General features: G+C 50.4%; 1 protein-coding gene across 1 annotated transcript; it reads left to right on the top strand.

Annotated features, from left to right (window-relative positions):
- The first annotated feature begins 13,274 nt into the window (after positions 1-13,274).
- Positions 13,275-21,653, top strand: COX4I2 (cytochrome c oxidase subunit 4I2). Its single transcript, XM_082856587.1, has 7 exons — positions 13,275-13,281; positions 14,120-14,156; positions 15,636-15,671; positions 16,722-16,803; positions 18,364-18,528; positions 19,337-19,468; positions 21,434-21,653. The coding sequence occupies exons 4-7, from the start codon at positions 16,722-16,724 to the stop codon at positions 21,568-21,570; spliced, it is 516 nt and encodes a 171-aa protein (XP_082712713.1). The 5' UTR covers positions 13,275-13,281; positions 14,120-14,156; positions 15,636-15,671; the 3' UTR covers positions 21,571-21,653.
- The last annotated feature ends 885 nt before the right edge of the window (positions 21,654-22,538 follow it).

The following is a 22,538-nucleotide window of genomic DNA, read 5'->3' on the forward strand; positions in this document are numbered from 1 at the left end:
ATCCTTGCCCTACTGGAATTTACGTTCCTAGTGGAAGAAGACAGACAGTAAGTAAATATGCATAAGCATAATCAGAGGTGGATTTACCCTGAAATGACTGAAGCTTACATTTCAAGTCTTCACATCTGGAAGGAGTCCTAGCAATGAGTTATGTGGGGTTTTGTTTGTTTGTTTGTTTCTTTGTGTGGGTGTATTTTTGTAAAATTTGCAAGATATTGTGCCTAGATGCAAAAATCTAGGCCCACAAAACCTAGATTCTCTCCTGTATAAGCAGAGGGCATGCAACAGGATCCAAGCTTGAAGACAAGGCTGCTGGAGGCGGAGCAGAATCGTGTCTACTCGGTAGTTCATGTTTTCAGCTTGAGACCCCGGTCTCTGAGCGGCAGAGAAGAGCTGGGTGGATCAGCGCGCTCCAGCACAGCTGAACTCACTCAGCTCACAGCAAACCTGGGCGCCCTGCCCGCTCCGCCCTTTCTCGGACCACTGGCCCCCCTTGCCGGGAAGACCCGGAACTGCGCCAGCGCCGGCGAGAAACCAGGCCTGGTTCCCGAGGGCTGTGAAGGCTGGTGCCTTGGCGGCCTCTGGCGGACTGTCTGGGAACTGCAGCCAGAGCTGTGATTTCTGTGTCTGGTATGTGACTGTGTGTCTGTGTACATGTACACAGCAGGTGACGAATCCAGAAATCTCCACCCAGCTCCTGCTCTGATCAGGGCCTTAGTTACTCTGTCCCCCATTCTTTCATACTCTTCCTTCTTCCTTGCTGTATGACAGCCCCCTCTGAGCCTCATTACCTTATCCACAAGAGGAGGAGATCTTAGGCAAATTCTTGAAATTTTTTAAAATTGTGAAATGTATTATACATACAAAAGGGTACATATCACGAATGCATACAGTTTAAAGACAATAATAAAGTAAACACTTGAGTATCAGCCACCGTGCTTAAGAAATAGAATATTAAATCTTTCGGTGCCCCTCTGGATAAAATCCCCTCTCTCCCTGTAAAGACATTACCACTATTCAGAACTTTGTGTGATTTAATCATTTACTTTTCTTTTATTTTTTCCCACATACGTACCAGTATGCATCCTTAAATAATCTATTGCTTAATTTTACCTGGTTTTGTCTCTTATAGAATCATACTAAAAAATAAATAAATAGAATCATACTGTGTGTAGTTTTCTGTCACTTGCTTTTCTCATGTAATATGAATTACACTAGAGCCATCCACAATGATGTGTGTAGCCTTAATTCACTCACTTTTCACTGTGTATAGTATTCTGTAATGTGATTTTTTTTTTTTTTTTTTGGCCGTGCTGTTCCTCATGCAGGATCTTAGTTCCGCAACCAGAGATCGAACCCACAACCCCTGCAGTGGAAGCGGGGAGTCTTAATCACTGGACTGCCAAGGAAGTCCCTATAATGTGATTTATTTACCCAATCCTCTGTTGCTGGACCTTTGGGTTGTTGCATTGTTTTTGCTGTTATCAGCAGGGCTGCTCTGAATGTCCTTGTGCATATCTCCCAGTGAAGATGTGTGTGAAGGAGTGAGATGGCTGCATCACAGGGCATACACAGTTTAAATGTTACTAGGTTGGACTGGAGTCTATTTTGATTACACAGAGGAGTCAGAACTGGGAAGTCCCTTACATACCACTTAACCCAACACACTCACTGTAGAGATAAGAAAAGGAAAACGCAGAGAAGTTAAGTGACTTGCCCAGAGTCCCCAGCCTTGACCTCCCCATTTTGAGGATTAGCAAGACTATTTCATCGTTAAAATTGTCTTCTGGGCTGGTTTTAGAATTCTGGACAAAGTAGAAACAAGGACACTCCTTGGAAAGCATGCCACAGACACACACACACACACACACACACACACACACACATTCACTCCATCTCCAAGTCGTGCCAATTCTAACCCCCTAAATGTATCCCAGATGCACGCATTTCTGCCCATCCCCCTGGCTTCCATTACCTTGCACCTGGACGTTGCAGTAGCCTCCTCACTGGTCTCCCTGCTTCTAGCACTGTCCCCCCCCACCAACATTCTCCAAATGGCAGCCAGAGGAATCTTTCTAAAATGTTGGCAGAACATATCACTTGCCTGCATAAGAGTCTCCTGTACCTTCCAGTTGCTCTTAGAATACAATCCTAATTCTGTACCACAGCTCACAAGGCACAGGAAGGCCTGGCTCCTGTCTATGTCCTCCTACTCGCCTGCACTCACCTCACTGCTCTCCTGTCACTTTGGTCACTTTCCAATTACTCTTCCCTGACTGGGAGGCCTTTGCATGTGCTGTGTCTGTTGCCTGAAATTCTATGCCCCACAAATAAACATTCTTGTCACTCAGGTCTCAGCCCAAATATTCCATCAGAGGGGTCTTCCTGACCATAACATCTCTTTTCTTTTTTAAAAAAAAAAAATTATTTATTTGTTTATTTGGCTGTGCCAGGTCTTAATTTGCAGCATGCATGCGGGATCTAGTTCCCTGACCAGGGATCGAACGCAGGCCCCCTGCATTGGGAGCATGGAGTCTTAACCACTGGACCACCAGGGAAGTCCCACCATCTCCCTTTTTTCTTTCTTTTTTTTTGGCCACTCCTCTTGTGGGATCTTTGTTTCCCGACCAGGAACTGAACCCAGGCCCTCGGCAGTGAAAGCGCAGAGTCCTAACCACTGGACCACCAGGGAATTCCCACCATCTCCTTTCACTCCCTGCCTTTCACCCTGTTTTTTGTTTCCTTCCTAGCACCATTCACATCTGTAATTGTCCTTGGGGAAATCTGCTTAACCTCTCGGGACTCGTTGCACTTAGAACAACTCATTATCCTTGTGGCAGGTTTTTTTTTTTTTTTTTGGCAATACGCGGGCCTCTCACTGTTATGGCCTCTTCCGCTGCGGAGCACAGGCTCTGGACGCGCAGGTTCAGCGGCCATGGCTCACGGGCCCAGCCGCTCCGCGGCATGTGGGATCCTCCCGGAGTGGGGCACGAACCTGTGTTCCCTGCATCGGCAGGCGGACCCTCAACCACTGCGCCACCAGGGAAGCCCGTGGCAGTTTTTTTAAATTGCCACAATTATTCCTTCCTTTGAAAGGTGGGTCTATGTCCCCTCCCTGTGAACCTGGATGGTCTTCTGTGACTGCTTTGACCAATAGTTTACAGCAATTGATGCTACATGACTTCCAAGGCTAGATTAGGAAAGGGCATTCAGCCTCCGTCTGGTTTTCCCGGGGCACTCACTCTGGAGGAAGCAGCAGCCAGGTGAGCCTGCCATGAGACCTTCCTGCTGGCAAGGCCATGGGCAGGCACTCCCGATGACACTGCCAGCTGAGCTCAGCCATCCGGTCATTCAGGTCTACAAGAAGCTATCTTGGATCCTCTGGACTAACCCGTCTGTCAGCTGAATCCCACTGAGTGACCACAGCTGACGCCACAGGGAGCAGAATTGCCCAACCAAGCCCTGCCTGAATTCCTGATCTATAGAATCTGTGAGATATAATAAAATGGCTGTTGTCTTTTAAGACGCAACGTTTTGGAGTAGTTGTTACCAAACAGTATAAAACCAAAACAATCTTGTGTGTTTGTTCCCTTGTTTATTGTGACTCCTTTCTCTAGGACAGGGGCTCCATGGGCTGCTTTGTTCTCTGCTGTATGACCTCTGTCCAGCACAAAGCCTGGCATGCAATTGGCGCTCAGTAAGTACTTGTTGAATGAAAGACAGCGTGGATGAATAGAGGTACTCACACTATACTCCGCTTCAGCTCCATTCACCCTGCTGGGTGGGGTTTTGGGGACAATCCTGCAGATACCTTGGCATTGGGAAGAGGGGTACCCAAGTTCCTGCCATCCCCTGGCAGCCCAGTCCCTAGCTCTGGAAGTGGGTACTGAGAGTTGCTTTTATCACCAAAGCCCACTGGGGCCTCAGGGCCTCTCCAGTAAGTGCCCACCTGCCATGACCTCTCTTCTATGGTCCAGCCTGTAGGCTTTGCATAAATTCCTTCCAATGATGTCTTTCAAGGCTCCTTTACCTGAAGTCACTTCCTCCAGAAAGCTGGTGCACTTTGGGAACTTTCCCAGGCTCTCTACCTGACCCCCAGAAACAAGTCCCCTCAACTGCTTCTTTATTTTTTTAAAATATTTATTTATTTATTTGGTTGTGCCAGGTCTTAGTTGCAGCACATGGGCTCCTTAGTTGTGGCATAAGAAATCTTAGTTGCAGCATGCATGTGGGATCTAGTTCCCTGACCAATGATCAAAACCAGACCCCCTGCATTGGGAGCGTAGAGTCTTATCCACTGCGCCACGATGGAAGTCTCTCAACTGCTTCTTGATCACAGACAATTCCAGGGATTTCTCTAAGATCATTTCTGCTCAGTGCCTGCAGAACACCTCTTTGCCCTATACTGTTATCTCCCAACAAGGACACACAGCCCTCTTTCCTGCAGTTCAGTCCCCTGACAAGGACAGCCCCATCCCAAGATACCTATGTGCCAAGCCCTCTGCTAGGTGTTTTGCTGCCAGTATCTCATTTCAACACCTCCACAACCCAGTGAGGTCAGATTCATAATTATCTCACTTTATAAATAAGAAAGCTGAGGTTCCAAGAGGAAAAATAAGTTCCAGGTACATGGCTGGCAAGTAATCTTCTGGGATCCAATTCATCATCGTCAACATTATGATTGTAATTTCTTAAAGTACTGACTGTAAAGGTAACAATCCACTAAAGGACACTAAATTCAGTGGGTCGGACTTTAAGCAGAAACAGGATATTTTCACAGTTTCAAAATATCCCCCTTAATGTATTTAATAATTACAAAGAGTAAAATATTAATTTTAATATCAATCCAGCAGACACCCCCCTAAACAAGGGATCAAGGTGATGTCACCAGTTATACATATCAACCTCATGAAGTCTTGGGCATATGTCACTTCTGTGGTGTTTTTCCCCAAAAATGCGTAACCTCAATTTGATCACGAGAAAACCTACGACAAACCCAAATTGACGGACAGTCTACAAAAGAGCTGGCTAGTATTCTTCAAATATGTCAAGATCATGAAAAAGATGGAAGGACAGAGGAACTGTCCAAATTGGAGGGGACTAAGGAGACATGACAACCGCATGTGATGTGGGGTCCTTCCTGGACTGGATCCCAGAACAGAAAAAGGACATTAATAGGCAAACTGATGAAACCCAAATAACTTCTGTTGTTAGAACTTTAGTTAATAGTAATATCCAAGGTTAATTTCTTAGTTCTGATAAGGGTTCTATCATTATGTAAGATGTTGGCAAAAGGGAAAGCTGGGCATAGGACATACAGGAACTCTGTACTAGTTTTGCAACTTCTGTAAGTCTAAAACTACCTCAAAAGGAAGAAAAAAACATTAAAATAAAAAAGAGAGAGAATGAAGGCTAAGCTAGAGTAAGCCTCCTACAGCCCAACTCTCCCACTGGTTACAGCTAAAAACTCTGGACAAATACAAAAAGCAACTACTTAAGAAAGCCATTCTCTGGTGGCGCAGTGGTTAAGAATCTGCCTGCCAATGCAGGGGACACAGGTTCGAGTCCTGATCCAGGAGGTTGCCACATGCCGCGGAGCAACGAAGCCCGTGCGCCACAACTACTGAGCCCACGTGCCTACAGCCTGTGCTCCGCAACAAGAGAAGCCACTGCAATGAGAAGCCCGCGCACCGCAACGAAGAGTGGCCCCCGCTCGCCGCAACTAGAGAAAGTCAGCGTGCAGCAACAAAGACCCAACATAGCCAAAAATAAATAAATAAGAAAGAACACTGTAAAGTAAATAATAGAGAGCAGATTGGAGTGAAAAGTCAAAATATGAAGGACAACTCACACAGCAGTAGTGAGTTTCCTGGTAGATGTTCTTCCTGTATCTTCTTGCTTAGACCCAGGGTACTCTGAGTTCAGGAAACTGCACACCTGACATGAGCAGCAAAAACTCCCATAGAGAAGCCCAACATTCTGGCCAGAGAATGGGGAAAATGGACCTCCGGAAGCTGGAAAGTGTGAGGAATTCCTTGGTATTATTTTTTTAATTTAATTAAATATATATATATATATATATATATATATATATATATATTTCTTTTTGGCTGTGTTGGTTCTTCGTTGCGGTGCGCAGGCTTCTCATTGCGGTGGCTTCTCTTGTTGCAAGCCATGGGCTCTAGGGGCGCCGGCTTCAGTAGTTGCAGAAAACGGGCTCATTAGTTGCAGAACGCGGGCTCAGCAGTTATGGCTCACAGGCTCTAGAGCTCAGGCTCAGTAGTTGTGGCACACGGTCTTAGTTGCTCTGTGGCATATGGGATCTTCCCGGACCAGGGCTTGAACCCGTGTCCTCTGCATTGGCAGGAGGATTCTTAACAACTGCGCCACCAGGGAAGCCCTCCTTGTTATTATTTTTATTTAATCTTTGCTCTCAGCCCCAGTCTGCTCTGCAGTTCCCAAAGTCGTTGAGAGAAGAGTCTTGAGAAAACCCACCTGCTGGAGAAAAGAACTTGGAAAAGGGACCCCTGAGTGTAAATACTGTGGGGCGAATCTGTCTTTTCTCTGTTTTCTGTCTTTTCTCTTGCTACTTTGCCCCAGGGGTAGGCCCAGTGGTGACAGTGCTGGTGGTTAGAACTCTGAGAGAACTTCATATTTCAGACCAGAGGACCAGAAAAAATGGGCCTGTAGAGCCAGATAATGTAGATAAAATGCTGGAGAGGAGAGAATGGATGAAGGAAACCCTCTAATTCTGTGTATGAACCAACACAAGTCCTGGGCTCAACCCCAAGCTGAGCCTGTATGGAAGACACCCCAAGAAGGTGAGCAAAGCTTTGGGTACTGACACCATGTAAACCACTGCCCATATCCCAGACTAACCCCTGCACCAGGCAGACCCAAACCACATAGCAAAGCTTTGAAAGTAAAACTGATTAGAATCACTGCCTGCAGCAGGTGACATAGAACATGCAGTCTGCACCTAACCAGGTTTGCCTGCTACTAAAAAAGAACAAATTTCCAGAGGCTTTTTAACAGTACCCAGAGTCTCAGAAGATAATATTGAAAATGTCCAGGATACAATAAAAAGTTACTCAATAAGGAACAGCCAACCAATTCTCAAAGCAAAAGACAATAGATGCAAACCATGAAAAGACCCAGATGTTGGAATTGTCAGACAAAGACTTCAAAGCAGCTATTATAACAGTACGCTGTGAGGGAAAGATGGATGCTTTAGAATGAATGTGAAAACAGACATTCTCAGCAGAGAAATAGAAACCATAAAAAAAGAGCCAAAAAACAGGCGGTGTTGGTCAAAAGGTACAAAGCCTCAGTAATACAAAACAAACAAGTTCTGGAGATGTGTACAGCACAGGGCCTGTAGTTAGTATTGTATTGTATGTATACTTAAAAACTTGCTGGGTGTGATGAATTGGGAGATTGAGATTGACATATATACACCAATATGTATAAAATGGATAACTAAAAAGAACCTGCTGTATAAAAAAATAAATAAAATAAAATTCAAAAATTAAAAAAAAGTTTTACAGAATAAAAAGAAAAAAACTTGCTGGGAGGGTAGATCTTATGTTAATTGCTCTCACCACACAAAGGAAATCAATTTTTTTTTTTTTTTTTTTTTTTTCAGTACGTGGGCCTCTCACTGCTGTGGCCTCTCCCGTTGCGGAGCACAGGCTCCGGACGCTCAGGCTCAGCGGCCATGGCTCACGGGCCCCGCCGCTCCGCGGCATGTGGGATCCTCCCGGACCGGGGCGCGAACCCGTGTCGCCTGCATCGGCAGGCAGACTCTCAACCGCTGCACCACCAGGGAAGCCTGGAAATCAATATTTTTAAAGACAGGGGCAGGAGGAAACTTTTGGAGGTCATGCATAAATTTATGGCCTTGATTATTGTGGTGAAATTTTCAGTAGTGTATACTTACCTTCAAATTCATCAAGTTGTATACATTAAATATCTGTAGCTTTTTCTATGTCAATTATACCTTAATAAAATGATTTTTAAAAGAATCACTGAATTATACTAAGAAAAAACAAAACAAAACAAAAATGACCAAATGACAATTTTAGAACTTAAGAAGCACAATATCTCAGATCTTAAAAATTCAGAGGATGGTCTCAATAGCAAAGGGAGATGACAAAGAAAAGACTCAGTAAACCTGAAGCTAGATCAATAGGAGTGAAGCAATCTAAAGAAGAGAGAGAAAAAATATTTTAAAAACTGAACAGAGACTTAGGGACATGTGGGAAAATATCAAAAGATTTAATATGCACGAAATTGGAGTCCCTTAAAGTTGCAGAAAAAGAATTTTTTAAAATGACGACTGAAATTTTCTCAAGTTTGGTGAAAAACTTAAATTTACAGATTCAAGAAACCCAGCAAACGCCAAACAGGATAAACTCAAAGACAACCCACACTCACACATCTCATAATCAAACTAAAAACCACCAATAAGGAAAAAACAATCTTGAAAGCAGCCAGGAAAAAAAAAAGAACCAAAAGCCAAAACCACTTTACATTTAGGGGGCCATGGAGGCCAGAAGATAGTGGAACAGCATCTTTAAATTGCTGCAGGTTGGGACTTCCCTCGTGGCACAGTGGTTAAGAATCCGCCTGCCAATGCAGAGGACACAGGTTTGGGCCCTGGTCCGCGAAGATCCCACATACCGCGGAGCAACTAAGCCCGTGCGCCACAACTACTGAGCCTGTGCTCTAGAGCTTGTGAGTCACAGCTACTGAGCCCACACACCTAGAGCCCATGCTCTGCAACAAGAGAATCCACTGCAATGAGAAGCCCATGCACCGCAACGAAGAGTAGCCCCCGCTCACTGCAACTAGAGAAAGCCCGCGTGCAGCAACGAAGACCCAACGCAGCCATAAATAAATAAATAAAAATACAGTGCTACAAGGGACTTCCCCAGCAGTCCAGTGGTTAGGACTTTGTACTTCCACTGCAGGGGGCATGGGTTCAATCTCTGGTTGGGGAGCTAAGATCTCGCGTGCCACGCAACACGGCCAAAATAAATAAATAATAACAATAATAATAAAAAAATAAAGTCCTGCAAGAAAAGAACTGTCAACAACTCTACATCTAGCAAAAATATCCTTCAGGAATGAAAATAAAATAAAGACATTTTCAATGAAGGAAACTAAGAGAATTTATCATCTGTGGGCCTGCTCTAAAAGAAAGTTAAAGGAAGTTCTTCAGGCTGAAGGGATATGACCCCAGAGATAAACTTGGGAGTTTAGGAATAAATAAAAAGCAACGAGAGGGTAAAAATATGAATAAGTATAATAGATTATATTTCTCCTGTCAAGTTCTTTAAAATATATATGACTTGAGAGCAAAAATCCTAACATTTTTTGGGGTATTTCAATGAATGTAGATGTAATACATATATGATAACTATTATAAAGGGGAAAAGGTAAAGGCACCTTTATGGTTTTAATGCATCTATCTTTTACTTGAGGTGTAAAGTATGAACACTAAATAGACTGTCAAACGTTAAGTATGTATATTGTAATCCCTAGAGAAACACAGAACCTACAGAAAATTAATACAAAGATATACAGCCAAAAGGCCAATAAGTAAATTAAAATGGAAGAGTAAGAATAACAAAATAATCCGTTGCACAGCTAGATCCCACTTCATCCCAGTCTGGAAGCAGAGGGACCTGAGTGAACAGGCTTGATGGGTAGAGCATGCAGGAAAAGTGAGCCTGTGGGTTTTTATGTGTGTAATTTTGGACTGATTAGAGAGGGTACTTTCCACGGGGGTCAAGGAAAGCCTCTCTGAGGAGATGATATTGAGTTGAAATTGGGAGGACAACGGTGGGGTTTGGGGTGTCAATACTTAATACCCTCTTTCTTGCCCAAGTTCTGAAACAACTGAGTCAAATGAGGAGTCAGATATATTGAATCCAAATAACATTTTGTTACCATTCCAGTTACTCCAAACCACCTGAAAACTTAGTGTGTAAAACAGCTGTCTGATGTTAATGGATTCTGTTGGTTGGGAATTCAGAAAGGGCACAGCAGAGATGTTCCATAATGTCTAGGATCTTAGCCGGGAAGACTCGATGGCTGAGGCGGACTTGACGGCTAGGGGCTGGGATTGTCTGGAGACGTACACGGCTAGAAGCTGAGGTTGGGTGTAGGCTGGCACCTCAGCTGGGCTGCAGCCAGAGCACCTAAATATGACATGGGCTAGTTTGGCTTCCTCACGGCATGGTGGCTGGGTTATAAGAGAGAGCATCCCAAGAGAGTCCATGGCATTTTATGATCCAGCTTTGGAAGTCACACAGCATCACTTTGACCATGTCCTATGATTAAAGCTGTCACAAAGGTGCACTCAAGTTCAAGGAATGGGGACATAGATGCCACCACCTGATGACAGGAGTGTCAAGGTCACATTGTAAAGAGAACGTGTGGAATTGGAGATACTGTTAAGGCCACAATAACTGATAAACTTGTTTGTAGACCAGAGTTTAAGTCTGCGGGTGAGAAGTGAGGTGTGTTGCTCCAGTAAAGCCTTTCTCATGGAAACACGCCAGTGGGAATAAATGAGCCTTGTTCTTGAGAGAAGAGCATTTCAGCAGAGGGAGTAGTTGCAAAGGCCCTGCCATGGGCAAGAGTGGAGTATGTTCCAAGACCTGAAAGGCAGCATGGCTGGGGCATGGTGGGAGAGGAGAGGTTGATGGGGGAGTTGCATTTGCTGAGTTTGGCAGGAGGGACCTTAAATATCAGGCTAAGGAGTTTGCTGGGAGGCCAGTGGGTGCTAAGGAACTCTGAAGGATGCCATGAAGCTGTCCCCACAAGGGCCAGAGTCACATCAGGGGGCATTATCCCCATGCCCATGAGGCAGTTGGGTTTGAGAAGACAAGGCTTTGGGACTTGGCCAGGGTCCCTCACACCCTGCCCTGTGCACCCTCGGTTTGTCCTGTGGTGCAGAAGGCCCTGGGAGATCAGGAACAGAAGCAGCAGACCATTCCGTGTGGAGCCCCAGGGCGGGATCTGAAGGGACCAGTGCCTATCCCAGAGTTAATTTGACCCCCTGCGCCCCCAGGATCCCACGGCCACAGCCCTTCGCCAAGTTGGACTATTCTCTTGGTGGTCAGAGCAGAGCACTGGGCTGGACCTCAAGGCAATGCCCACACTGCCCATAGCTCCATCCATAGCTTAGCTGATACGTCACTGCTGTGGGCACCTCTAGGAGAAGCTCCGCTTAGACCATCGCATTCACCCTCCTGGTCCCCAAGCAGAGTTTGGGTGTGACTGGCATTATAGAAACGTGGAAAGGAGGCCATGCAGGCAGCCACGAAGAGGGGTTGAAACCAGCAGAGGATAGAGCTGGGACTAGAATCCTAGACGTGGGCCTCCCAAGCGCTCAGTTTCACGGCCCCTGATAACCAGGGGGTCCTTTGATGTCGTTTGTATACATCTGCCCGGGTCGGGGGTGGTGCTGATGAGGACCCGGACCCCAGGTCCGGGATGCCAATGCAGCGAGTTCTGTCGAAGCGCCGCCCCCGCGCCCCTTCTCCTGGCTCGAGGCGAGTTCGGATACCCGTCCGGCCGTTTCGTGCCCTTCCTGCGGTCAGAGCTTGAGAGCTTCACGGTCCTGCTCCGCTCGGGGAACGTCTTCGCCTCCTCTGCCTCAGAGGTCGCCTGCAACGTGGGGGCTCCGGCTTGCACCCTCACTGACCACGTGGTGGGGGCGGGGCCTGAGCGGGTTGGAGGGGGCGGGGCCCTGGGGACGGACAGGGAGGGCCTGCGTGACAGTCGGGGCGAGGCCGGAGCAGGCGCGGGCCTGAGGGGAGTGACAGAATGGGCAGGGCCTCGGGGAGGATCTAGGGAAAGTGAGCTGTGCCCTGCGGGGGCGGGGCTTGCTGACAGGGTGGGGGCTCGGCTGGGGCTTGCTGTGGCGAGCAGGCTGACAGTAAGGGCGGGGCTCGGGAGTGGGCGGCACCACAGAATGACTGAAAGAGCAAGGCTAGAGCCAGGAAGAGGGTTTAACGAGTCTTGCGAAGGCAGTGCGGGAAGGACTAACTGGGCAAGGGGCGGGCCGCGGGCTGAGCGATTGAGGAGGAGCCTCAGGGTACGGGCGGGGCCGGCGGGCGGGCTCAGCTAGGCGAGCTGGGCGAGGCCAGGGATAACTGACGGGACTGGGGTAGGGCTGGAGATGGTGGAACGCTAGACTACTACGTAGAGTCCAGAGGTGCGGGCACAATGACTGTGCAAGGGGCCAGGGAAAGATGACTGGCAGCTCGGGGACGGGAAAGGAGGGAGGAGACGAGGGACGTAGGTGAGTAGAGTGAGGCAGGTGGCGGGACCTAGAATAACGGCCGCCTGTTGGGGGGGGGGGCAAGAGGCCATGAGTGACAGCCAGAGGGGTCGGCCTCAAACGTCTCCCCTGCAACTCTGCGAGGAATTCCTCTTCCGGCTGAACAACGCGGGCTTCGCTCACTTCGTGCCCCAGGTGTGGTGGTGCAGAGATAAGAGACCTGCAGGAAGGAGGTTTCCATCTTCCAGGCCACCACCGGTCCCGTCCCGTCCCAATGAAATCCATCCGAGGGCGTCCATCTGCTCCTGATCGCGCCACGGGATCGTTCCTAGGGCCGGGAAACGCGCCACTAGCGACCGCTCCCGTGGTAGCCCTGGTTCGGCGTCGGTTCTGAGCCGGCCCTCCGGTCTACAATTGCAGAAGCGCTTTCTGGACTGGTCCCTGCTGGATCTGCGGGTCTTCGCACGACGTCCTCCGAGTCTGCGCTGCCGCCCGGGCACCTTCATGCTGGCGCTGCCCGTCGCCTGAAGGCCGCAGTGTCCTGGAATCACAGTGTCCCTGCTGGGAGTCAGCTTTCCAGCTGGTGGGCGGGATCGGGCTCTGCTCTGTCCTGACCACGCCCCCTCTGTTTACCGGCCCCCCCCCACCCCCCCGCCCAACTGGCCCCATCCACTTAGTGCCTCGGTTGCCCTGCTCTTCCCTGGCCCACTCTTACACGCAGTCCCCGCCCCTAAGGATAAGCCCCGCCTACTCCTACCTTCCGGTCTCCGACTACCCTATATCTCCTCCCCAGTCCCTGCACTTCTTGGCTTCGCCCCCTCCTATCCCAGGCCTTCTCCCCATGTTCAAATGGCTCCAGGGGCTCCCCAGGGGCTGGGGATACGGGTCCGCAACGCTTTCTCCGACACCTCTTCCTACTTTCGGCTTTGTGTCCTCCATGAGGCCTAGCTCTTCCTCAGTATCTCCTCTGGGCTGGGAGGCCAGAGGTGGGTCCTGCATGAAGCCTGAATGGGAGGGGAAGGGGTCATACCAGCAGGATGCTGAGATTGTGGCTCAGGTCTTTGTGTCTGAGCAGAAACTCAGGGCCTCCCTGAATCTGATCAAGTGAGAGAGGGCTGCTCCTTTCTGTATGGGTTCCTGCTGGGGGGTTGGAGCCGCAGGGCCGCCTGAAAGGGACAGATCCCTCTCACCTCCTATTCCTGCTGTTTCTGAAATCTCAGCCTGCATTCACATGTAGGGCCCCTTGCCGTGAGTGGTGTGTAATGCCTCATCTGGAGCCCACCTTGTGCCCACCAAGGTTACCACGGAAGACTCCTACTCCTCGGCCCCAGGACACCTGAGTGACCTGCTTTATGGGAGAGTCTGACTATTTCCAGGTTCCAGACCTCAAGACGCTGCTGGGCATCGCCCTCTACGCAGTGGTGCTGCCCTATATCAACCTCGAGCCGCCGGGGAGCCTGCCATCACCCATCACCCTCAGCCCTGGGGCCGGCTTCCCAAACAGATGTTCCTTGTCACAGCACTGCTCCACATCTGGAGCCTGGCATTCCCACAGAGATGGGGGTGGGAGACGGTAGAGAAGAACAGAGGGTCAAGTTCTCCAGGGTCAAGTTCTCCCTTGGGAGGCCCTTGTAATGGATGGGGAAACTGAGGTGCAGAAATGGAGCCACTTAGTCACGAGTGTGGCAGCAGTAAAGCCTACACATTTGCCACTCACCCCAATGCAGCCAGCACCCACCTGCCCCTGGAAAGATCTGACAAGACTCAAGGTGTGTCCTCCCCAGGTTGCCTGAAGGAGGGCCTTACCTCATCTTCTGTCCTTAGGGCTAATCTTCAGGACACCCTGGACAGCATCCAAGAGGTAAGGTGGTCCTCTTTGGGTTTTCTCAAATCTGGAATTCTCTTGATCATGGGGAAGGGGGAGGAGCAGCCCCCAGGAGTAAGCATGGCCAGTCCTGGGAGCTGGGGTCTCTTGGACATCCAGCAGACTCCCACACTGCCTTCTCACCTCCCAGAATGGAGGTGACATGCATCCTGCCCACTCTTGGGTCTCTCTAGCACCTCCCCCTGACTCCCTGCTCTTCAAGACTCATCTGCTTCCAGGGCACTAAGCCCCTTCCTCCAGGCACTGGCTAGAGCGGGTCTCTATGGCTTCAGTGGGCTACAGGAACCCTGATGGGTGGGTGGGTGCTCGGCACACCTCAGGGGACCAGAGCTTGCAGACCTAGAAAGTTCTGGCCCCAGGCCACGAAAGAATTCAGAGCCTTCACCCATCAGTCCAGAATCAGTATTCTAACAATTCCAAGCCATATTTACTGAACGCATGTTCTGCTCCATTTAACCACATCACTACCCTACTTACCGTTTTTGGCTTCCCAGTTTTAAAATAAAATCCAAGATCCACACCGTGGCTTATGAGGCCCTGCTTGGTACTCCAGCCTCTCTCCAGCTTTCTCCTTTGCCCATTACACTCTGGCCAAGATGGCCTCTCTCTGTTCTGTGAACACACCTGTGTTTTTCTGCCTCTGGGCCTTTGCACAGGCCTCTCTCTGCTTGAAACTGGATTGTAAGCCCTAAAATGGCAGGGACCGTGTTTGATTTTGTTTGTCTCTAAATCCCCAAGCATTTAACCTGTTAAACAGTAGACAATAATGCCAGCTGTAATAGGTCTTAATAAATAGTTCTTGAATAAATGTGCCTGATGCACGTTTTTCTATTGACATATTTAATCTTTACAACAATCATGGAAGGTAAGAGATATCATTAGCTCTCTTTTTCAGAAAACAGGAACTCAGTGAGGTTAGGCCATTTGTTGAAGGTCACACAGCTTAAGATTTGAACGCAGGGGGAGGCTTTTTTCACCTGTCATTGAGTATGAGGGCATTCGTGCCAGGTGGTACACCACAGGCCAGCTCCCAGATTCTAGATGCTTGTAGCTTCCTGGAGCAGGAAGGCATGGGGTCTGGGCTGGAAAGTTGCCAAGAAGCCCTAAGAGAGCATTGCAGGTGGAAGAAACAGCGGTGAGCAAACGTGTGAAGGCAGGAAGATCCAGCTCCTGGGACAAGCGGACTCACAGGGCTGGGCCAGCCCAGGACACACAGCCAGCTGGTCCCAGGGCTGCGTCAGCTGGTGGCCTCCAGAGGCAGAACCCCGGTGGGCAGGGAAATTGAGGCGGGGAGTCATTGCGCAGCCCGGGAGACCCCAGGGACGCGGGCTGGGCTCTCCCAGGCAGGACGTTCCCACGCGGGGGCGGTCCTGGGAAAGGCTGTGGGGCGGGCCCGGAGGCGGGCACCAGCGCTCCGGTCCCTCTGCAGCCTGTTCTCCGTTACTTGCTCCGCAGACCCGGGTCGCGTTCTGGCTTCCGCTGAGCCGCACGGTAAGTGAGTGGGTGGGAAGAGCCCCGGCTGCCCAAACCCGGGCCGGTGGGAGACGCGGCTGGGACTCCGGCTTTTGCCACCCGTGGGGCCGCTGCTATAGAGGAGCATGGCGGGTGGGGCGGGCGGGCGGCTACTGGCAGCTCAGAGTTGAGGGGAACTTTCCTCCGTCCGCATATGGGGAGCCATCTCTTTCCTCAAATGTAGATTACTCCTTCCCTCCCCATAGGTGGGGCTCTCAACCACTTATCACTGATGGGGAGCCCTTCCTTTCCAGATGTGCAGCCCCTTCCCACTTTCCATATATGGTACACCCCTCCCTCTCTCTAATGATTGGGTGCCTCTCTTTCCCTACATGTGGGGCCTCTTTCAATTTCCAGAAGTGGGATACCCCCTTCTTCTCCCCAGATGTGTGCCTCTCTTCCTCCCTGTGTCCCAGTTTGGTCCGTGTCCTCCTCTAAGTCCTCTCCTCGCCCCCCTGGGATGCCAGACCCTGAGATTTCCCTGGGGATGGAGGGTTGGGCTCGCCTGTCTCCCTCTCCCACCAGGTCCAGCAGAGCAGGCTCTCCAGGCACGTAGGCAGCCAATTATGGGGGAAGGGGTGGGGGCCAAACCATCTGCAGGAGACCTTGGCAGATGGCCCTGTAGCGAGGAGAGTTATCCCAGGACCTGCTCCCTCCCCACCTGGACTCCCACCCTGTTTCCTCTAGAGGACAAACAGCTGAGAGAGGTTTCCCAACCTAGCCACCATGAGCTGGGGCTGGAACCGGAACCCAGGCTCCCAGACCCAAGCTGTTCAGGTCCTGCCTTAAGAGTTAGGCCTCCTCCCACTTCTCAGATGGTAAACTGAGGTCCCAGGAGGGGGCTCCAAATGTCTAGGATGCCCATCAACCCCCATAGGGATATCATACAGAATTAGAAGGGGCAGGCGGTGACCTTGAAATCCTGGGGACCAGTCCTCCAGCCACAACACCTGTGAAAAAGCTGTTCCTCTGGATCCTGAGGGGAAGGGCAGAGGGCAGAGGGCAGGACTCACCCACACACGCCCCCAGATGTCCTTTAGAGCTGCCTGGAGCTTGGTGCTGAGGAAAGGAGGACTTGGAATGCGAGGGATCCACAGCCCGGGAGGCACTGGTAAGACCCGGACACCCACCCCACCCTGACCCTCACCTAACTGCAAGGCCAGGGGCAAGGGTCCTGTCTGCAGGCTGCCCCTGGTCCCTTTCACGCTGCCCTGGGCCTGCCCCAAACCATTTCCCATGATCCTACCCCTTGGTCCGGGGCCACATTCTTCCAGGAAATAGAGACAGCCGTCCCCTCCTCCCAAGCTTTCTCAGGGTCTGACCCCCATATCTCAGGCCCCTAAGACCTTTGTGTCCTGAGGCTGAGGGTGCTGACAGAACTTTGGACCGTCTTTCCAGACCCTTGTGTCCATGCTAGTCAGAAGAAAGAGGCCTAAAGTAGGAGAGACTTCAGCCAGATAGAAGGGCCTTCCTGACCCTCTGGAGAATAAAAACAGATAACATTTATTGAGCCTTTACTATGTACCCTGAGCTGTGATAAACTTTTTGCAGAGATTAACACATTTAGACTTCACAGCAAACACATGAAGTGGATACTATGCTGTTATCTCCATTGCTCAGGTAAACACACAGGCCCAGAGCCAGGACTCTTTGCCCAAAGCAGTTCCCATGCTATTTGGGCAAGGTGGTACCAATGCCCTCCTTGAGGGCATCTCTGGTGACAATAAACAGAAGAAGCTTTACTGAGACCCTTCGAGCGCCCAGCCTTGTTCTGGACACTCACATGGAGCCCTTGAGGGCTTAGCCATCAGGGAAAGCTTCCAAGAATGGAAGCCAGAGGTGAAGCCAGCCGCTGTCTGTCAGTGTAATTCAAGGAGCACCTACTGTGTGCCAGGCACTGTGCTAAGCCTTTCGAGTGCATTGTCTTGAAGCTTCCACAACAGTGTGGAGTTGGTTCTTTTACTCTCCCCACTTTCCGGATGAGGACGTTGAACACAGTGAGGTAAAGGGGCTCGTCAGAGCAGGGCCGGGGTGGAACTGGGGTTCCGCAACTCCAAAGCTGTGCCCCTGACCACTCATTAAAAGCATAGGGATAGAGTGAGAGGCCCGCGCACCGCGATGAAGAGCGGCCCCCGCTTGCCACAACTAGAGAAAGCCCTCGCACAGAAACGAAGACCCAACGCAGCAAAAATAAATAAATTAATTAATAAACTCCTACCCCCAACATCTTCTAAAAAAAAAAAAAAAACAAGCATAGGGATAATGCTTTACAGTTTGTGGGGCAGTTTCCCATCTGCCGTCTCAGGTTCATCACAATGAACCTTTCCCTACCCATTGCCTTTGCCTGATGTGCCCTCCTCACCCCAGATCTTCCCAGAGGACACAGGATTTGAAGCCGCAGGGGCTGAATTGCAGCCCTGGCCCGGCTCCCTTTTGCTCTGTGAATTTCGGCAAGTCCCTTAGCTACTCAGTTTCTTCCTCTGTAAGATGAAGAGAACAATATCACTGTCTCAGAGTGATGCCGAGCCAATGAGTCAACTCGCCCAAAGGCCTTAGCATGGCTCCTGGCACACAGTAAGTGCTCAGTAAGTGCCACCCACTTTCTAATACTGCGGTTAGTGCCAGGACGTCCCAGGGGCAGCCTGAACTCAGTTCCTCCCTGTGCCCGCAGCCCACGGCAAGGAGAAGATGCCCCCCTACACCAACTACCATGCCCAGCGCTCCTACCCCATGCCCGATGAGCCCTTCTGCACGGAGCTCAACGCAGAGCAGCAGGCCCTGAAGGAGAAGGAGAAGGGCAGCTGGACGCAGCTGAGCCACGCTGAGAAGGTGGCCCGTAGGTCTCAGGGTGGGGCTGGGGGCGACTTTGCAAAGAAGGGCCTGGCCTGTCACGGAGCAGTGGGCAGGGAGAACCCCCGGCCAAGACAGCCAGAACCACCCAAAGACTCGAATGCACACCTGAGGGGTGAAATTCATTCCTTTGTTCATTCCTTTTTTTATTCATTGAACTGTTTGTGCACAGCCTGGCGCTAGGCGATGCTGGGGACAGAGAAGTGAATCCCCCTGAGGGTTCCTGCCCTCAGGGTGCTCCCAGTCCAGTGGGGGAACCAACGCAAGCCCAGATAGCTGTAATACGGGATATGCGGCTGGGTGAGGTGTGTTCAGGGGGCTGTGGGAACCCAAGGGAGAGAGAAAGATGGAATCCTGGTGGGCCTTCCAGAGGAGCGTTGTTCCAGTCGGCTTTGGGTGCTGAAGAGGAGGGGCTGCCAGGTAGTAGGAACAGCATGGGGAAGGATGTAAGAGCTGGAGAGCATGGAGGGTCCTGGGCATCGCTGAGTGGTGTGGGGAGATGGAGCAGAAAGAGGCAGGTGAGGCGGGTGGGAGAGCAGCGGCCTGACCCGGGGAAGCAGGAGGGGTGTGTGGCCCCAAGTGCTGCCCACCAGAAGTGCCCCTGGGAGCCAGCTTTGCCATCAGCTCCTGGCCATGCTTTGCACATGCTAGATGCTCAATAAGAATTTGCTGAATGGACAGCATCTGCTGCAGGGAGGGGGAGGCTGGAGGTCCCTGAGGCCAAGAGTTGGCCCAGGGCCCTTGGAATGGATGCACCTGAGGCCCCTCCTCCCCCACCCCTCACCTGCCTCCAGTGTACCGGCTCCAGTTCCATGAGACCTTCACGGAGATGAACCGTCGCTCCAACGAGTGGAAGACAGTGATGGGCTGTGTCTTCTTCTTCTTTGGATTCACAGGTCTGCTGATTTGGTGGCAGCGGGTCTATGGTGAGTGGCAGTGTCTCAGCTGGCTGCAGCCCTCGGCCATGCCCTTGTGGCCACAGCCACCAGCCAAGCTTTGATAAGGGAATTATGCTGGCATTCATCTGAAGAGTTTTGAAAAGTCCCCCAAAGAGGTGTATGGGGAAGGGCAGAGCACGGCTGCCTGGGTCGCAATGTAGGGACCCTACCTCTCTGGGCCTCAATTCTCTCATCTGTAAAATGGGAATAATGGTGCCCACATCTCAGGGTTCTTGTGAGGATTTAATTATAAAACTGTTGCCTAGTGCCTGGCACATAGTTATGAATGATGTTGTTACTGATTGCTGTTATTAACCGTGAACTTTTCAGTATATTGTTTTGGCTGCTGTAACAAAGAGTCTCCAATGTACAAGAGCTTAAACAAGATAGAAGTTTTTTCCTCTCTCACAAAAAAGGCCAGGGGGAGTATGGGGATTCCACAATATCAGACTCCTTTTGTCTTGTTGCTCTGCTATCCTTAACATGCAGCTTCCTTCTTGACATACAAAATGGCTGCTCCAGCTCCAGCCATAAAGCCTACATTCCAGCCAAGAAGAGGGAAAGGGAGGACACGCTCTCTCTAAGGTCCAGAATTTGCACCACCACTTCTACTCACATCCTATTGGCTAGAAGTGATCATATGACCATGCGTAGCCACAAGGGAAGCTGGGAAATATAGTCTTTAGCTGAGTGATCAGGTACCCAACCGACCATGTTATTACTACATTTGTTACTACAGAAGAGTGATTTATTACTACAGAAGAGTGATTCTCAAAGTGGGGTCTCTGGACCAACAGCTTCACTTGGGAACTTGTTAGAAATGCAAATTCTCAGCCCCACTCTGGATCTACTGAGTCAGACACTCTGAGGCTGGAGCCCAGCAATCTATGTTTTAATATCCCTCTGGGTGATTCTGATGCGCACTCAGGTTTGAGAAGCACTGCTCTGGAAGTAGAGGGGAGCATGTTGGGGATGAGGTGGCAGTCTCTGCCTCAATTGACTTCACCTCCAGAGGCCTCACTTTGTTTCTTCTTCTGTAAAAGTGTGATGGGAATTCCTACCTTGCATGAGGGTGAAATGAGAGAACCTTTGGGAAAAATTCTATTCTAGTCCAATGTTTGGTACTAATAGGTGCCCATAAAGATCTTTCCCTTCTTTCACACCCACTGGAATAGAAAGTACCAGAGACAAAGGTCAGGCAGGTTAAGCTGGCCTCAGGGGCAGATGGACCAGGAAGTAGGATGTGAGCAGGGCTGGGAGCTCTGGCCCCCAGGCCTTTCTAGGTCCACACATCAAGGCACCTAAAATGCCTCCGTGAGTTCACCCTTTGGGTCCCCATAGCTTTAAAGTGAACACCCCTATCCTACCTCCCACTCCCAACCCCTTAAGGAAGCATAAGAAACTGTCTCATCCTGGACCCTTCCCAATAAGTGGGAGCAAACTCAGTAATTATAGTAGCTATCATGTATTAGGGGTTTTCATATCTTCCCTCATTCTGCCAATTGCATTATAAATACTAACACATTCAATCCCCACAACCCTGGTGGACAGGACCTGTTTTTGACAGGTAAGGAAATTGGGGGTCAGAGATGAAGTGACTTGTTCAAGGTCACACAGCAAGGTAGTGGTAGAGCTGGGATTTGGACCCAGAAAGACTTCAAACCAGTGCTCCTCTTACCCTTGGGTCACAGAGTAGGTGAGGAAACTGAGGCTCAGAAAGGGGAAGGACCTTGGCCCAGTTCCCACACCAAGTCTAAGGCAGAGCAGGGATCATGACTCAGAGGTCCCCAGAGTGCAGCTTTAGTGGGGAGTCTGGTGGCGGATGGACAGGGTGGCGAGGGGTCCTCATGCAGGGCACCCTGACCTTGTGCCTGGAGACCCTGGCTCAGCGGGAGGGGGTGGGCCTGGCAGGGTCCCGCATGCCCCTGTCCCTACCCGGTTCCTTCCCTGCAGTGTTCCCTAAGAAACCCATCACCCTGATGGATGAGTGGAAGGCCCAGCAGCTCCAGCGCATCCTGGACATGAAGGGCAACCCCGTGCAAGGCCTGGCCTCCCGGTGGGACTATGAAAGGAAGGAGTGGAAGAAGTGACGTGGCATCCCAGCTGCTCACGCTGCAGCTCTGCCCTGGCCCGGAGCCTATGGAGGCCCCTCCCCGCCACTTAACCCGAATAAAGCTGGCCTGCTCTCATCTGCCTTTAGTCTCCACCGCAGTCTCTACCTGCCATAAAGCCTACATTATACCTAAAATTGGGCAGGACAGTAGGTGAGAGGCAGTAAGCCACTTTCCAGGGCCCCACTTATCAGGGAGGGCTTCCTGGAGGAGTAGAGGTTGGGGTTGAGCCTTACTCAACCCCAGGTGGGATAGGTGGGATTAGGTGGGATTAGGAAAGGCAGAATACTTACTGAGTATCTGCTGTGTGCCAGGTACTAATCTAGGCCCTGGGGATGCAGCAGTGAACGAGACACACAAAGTGTCTGGCCTCATGGAGGAGATGTTTCTTTATGTGTGTGTGTGTGTGTGTGTGTGTGTGTGTAGGGGGGGAGACAGAAAAAGGAATAAGTAAGTATAATATACAGTATGTTACACAGTAATCAGTGCTATGAAGGAACAAAACAGCAGGATAAAGGGACAGAGCTAAAAGGGGTTTGGGGGTGGTAGGTGAAGCCTCTTAGAAGAGGTGGCATATGACAAGACAAAACAGCAAGTGCAAAGATCCTGAGGCAGGATTTTAGTTTGTGGAATGTGGAACATCAAGGAGGCCACAGTGACTCGAGTAGAATGACTTGGAGAATAGTAGGAAGGTGTGTGTTGTGGGAGAGGGTTGGTCTTGGGGCAGAAAGCAGATTATATAGGAATACACACACATATACCCCAGAACCAAGAAGAGAAGCCTCCTTTCCTCTTGGTATGTCTCCTCCAGCACCCTCTACTGGAGAAGTTTAGCATCTCACTGTAAAGGGGGTGGTGCCCAGAGTCCTGCTCATTATCTTAGAGCAGGCACTGAGGGGTGAATTTGGGGTGGAGGGGCAATACATTGATAACTGGCACAGCATCTT

Source organism: Leucopleurus acutus, assembly GCF_964270905.1.
Source record: "Leucopleurus acutus genome assembly, chromosome: 16".
NCBI classification, from domain to species: Eukaryota; Metazoa; Chordata; class Mammalia; order Artiodactyla; family Delphinidae; genus Leucopleurus; species Leucopleurus acutus.

What these genes read in the sequence shown, in the direction of transcription:
- COX4I2 (XM_082856587.1), top strand. Translation starts at nt 16,722, where the DNA reads ATGTCCTTTAGAGCTGCCTGGAGCTTGGTGCTGAGGAAAGGAGGACTT. An exon ending in CCACAGCCCGGGAGGCACTG is followed by an intron (nt 16,804 to 18,363) that starts GTAAGACCCGGA and finishes CTGTGCCCGCAG; the next exon opens with CCCACGGCAAGGAGAAGATG. An exon ending in CCACGCTGAGAAGGTGGCCC is followed by an intron (nt 18,529 to 19,336) that starts GTAGGTCTCAGG and finishes ACCTGCCTCCAG; the next exon opens with TGTACCGGCTCCAGTTCCAT.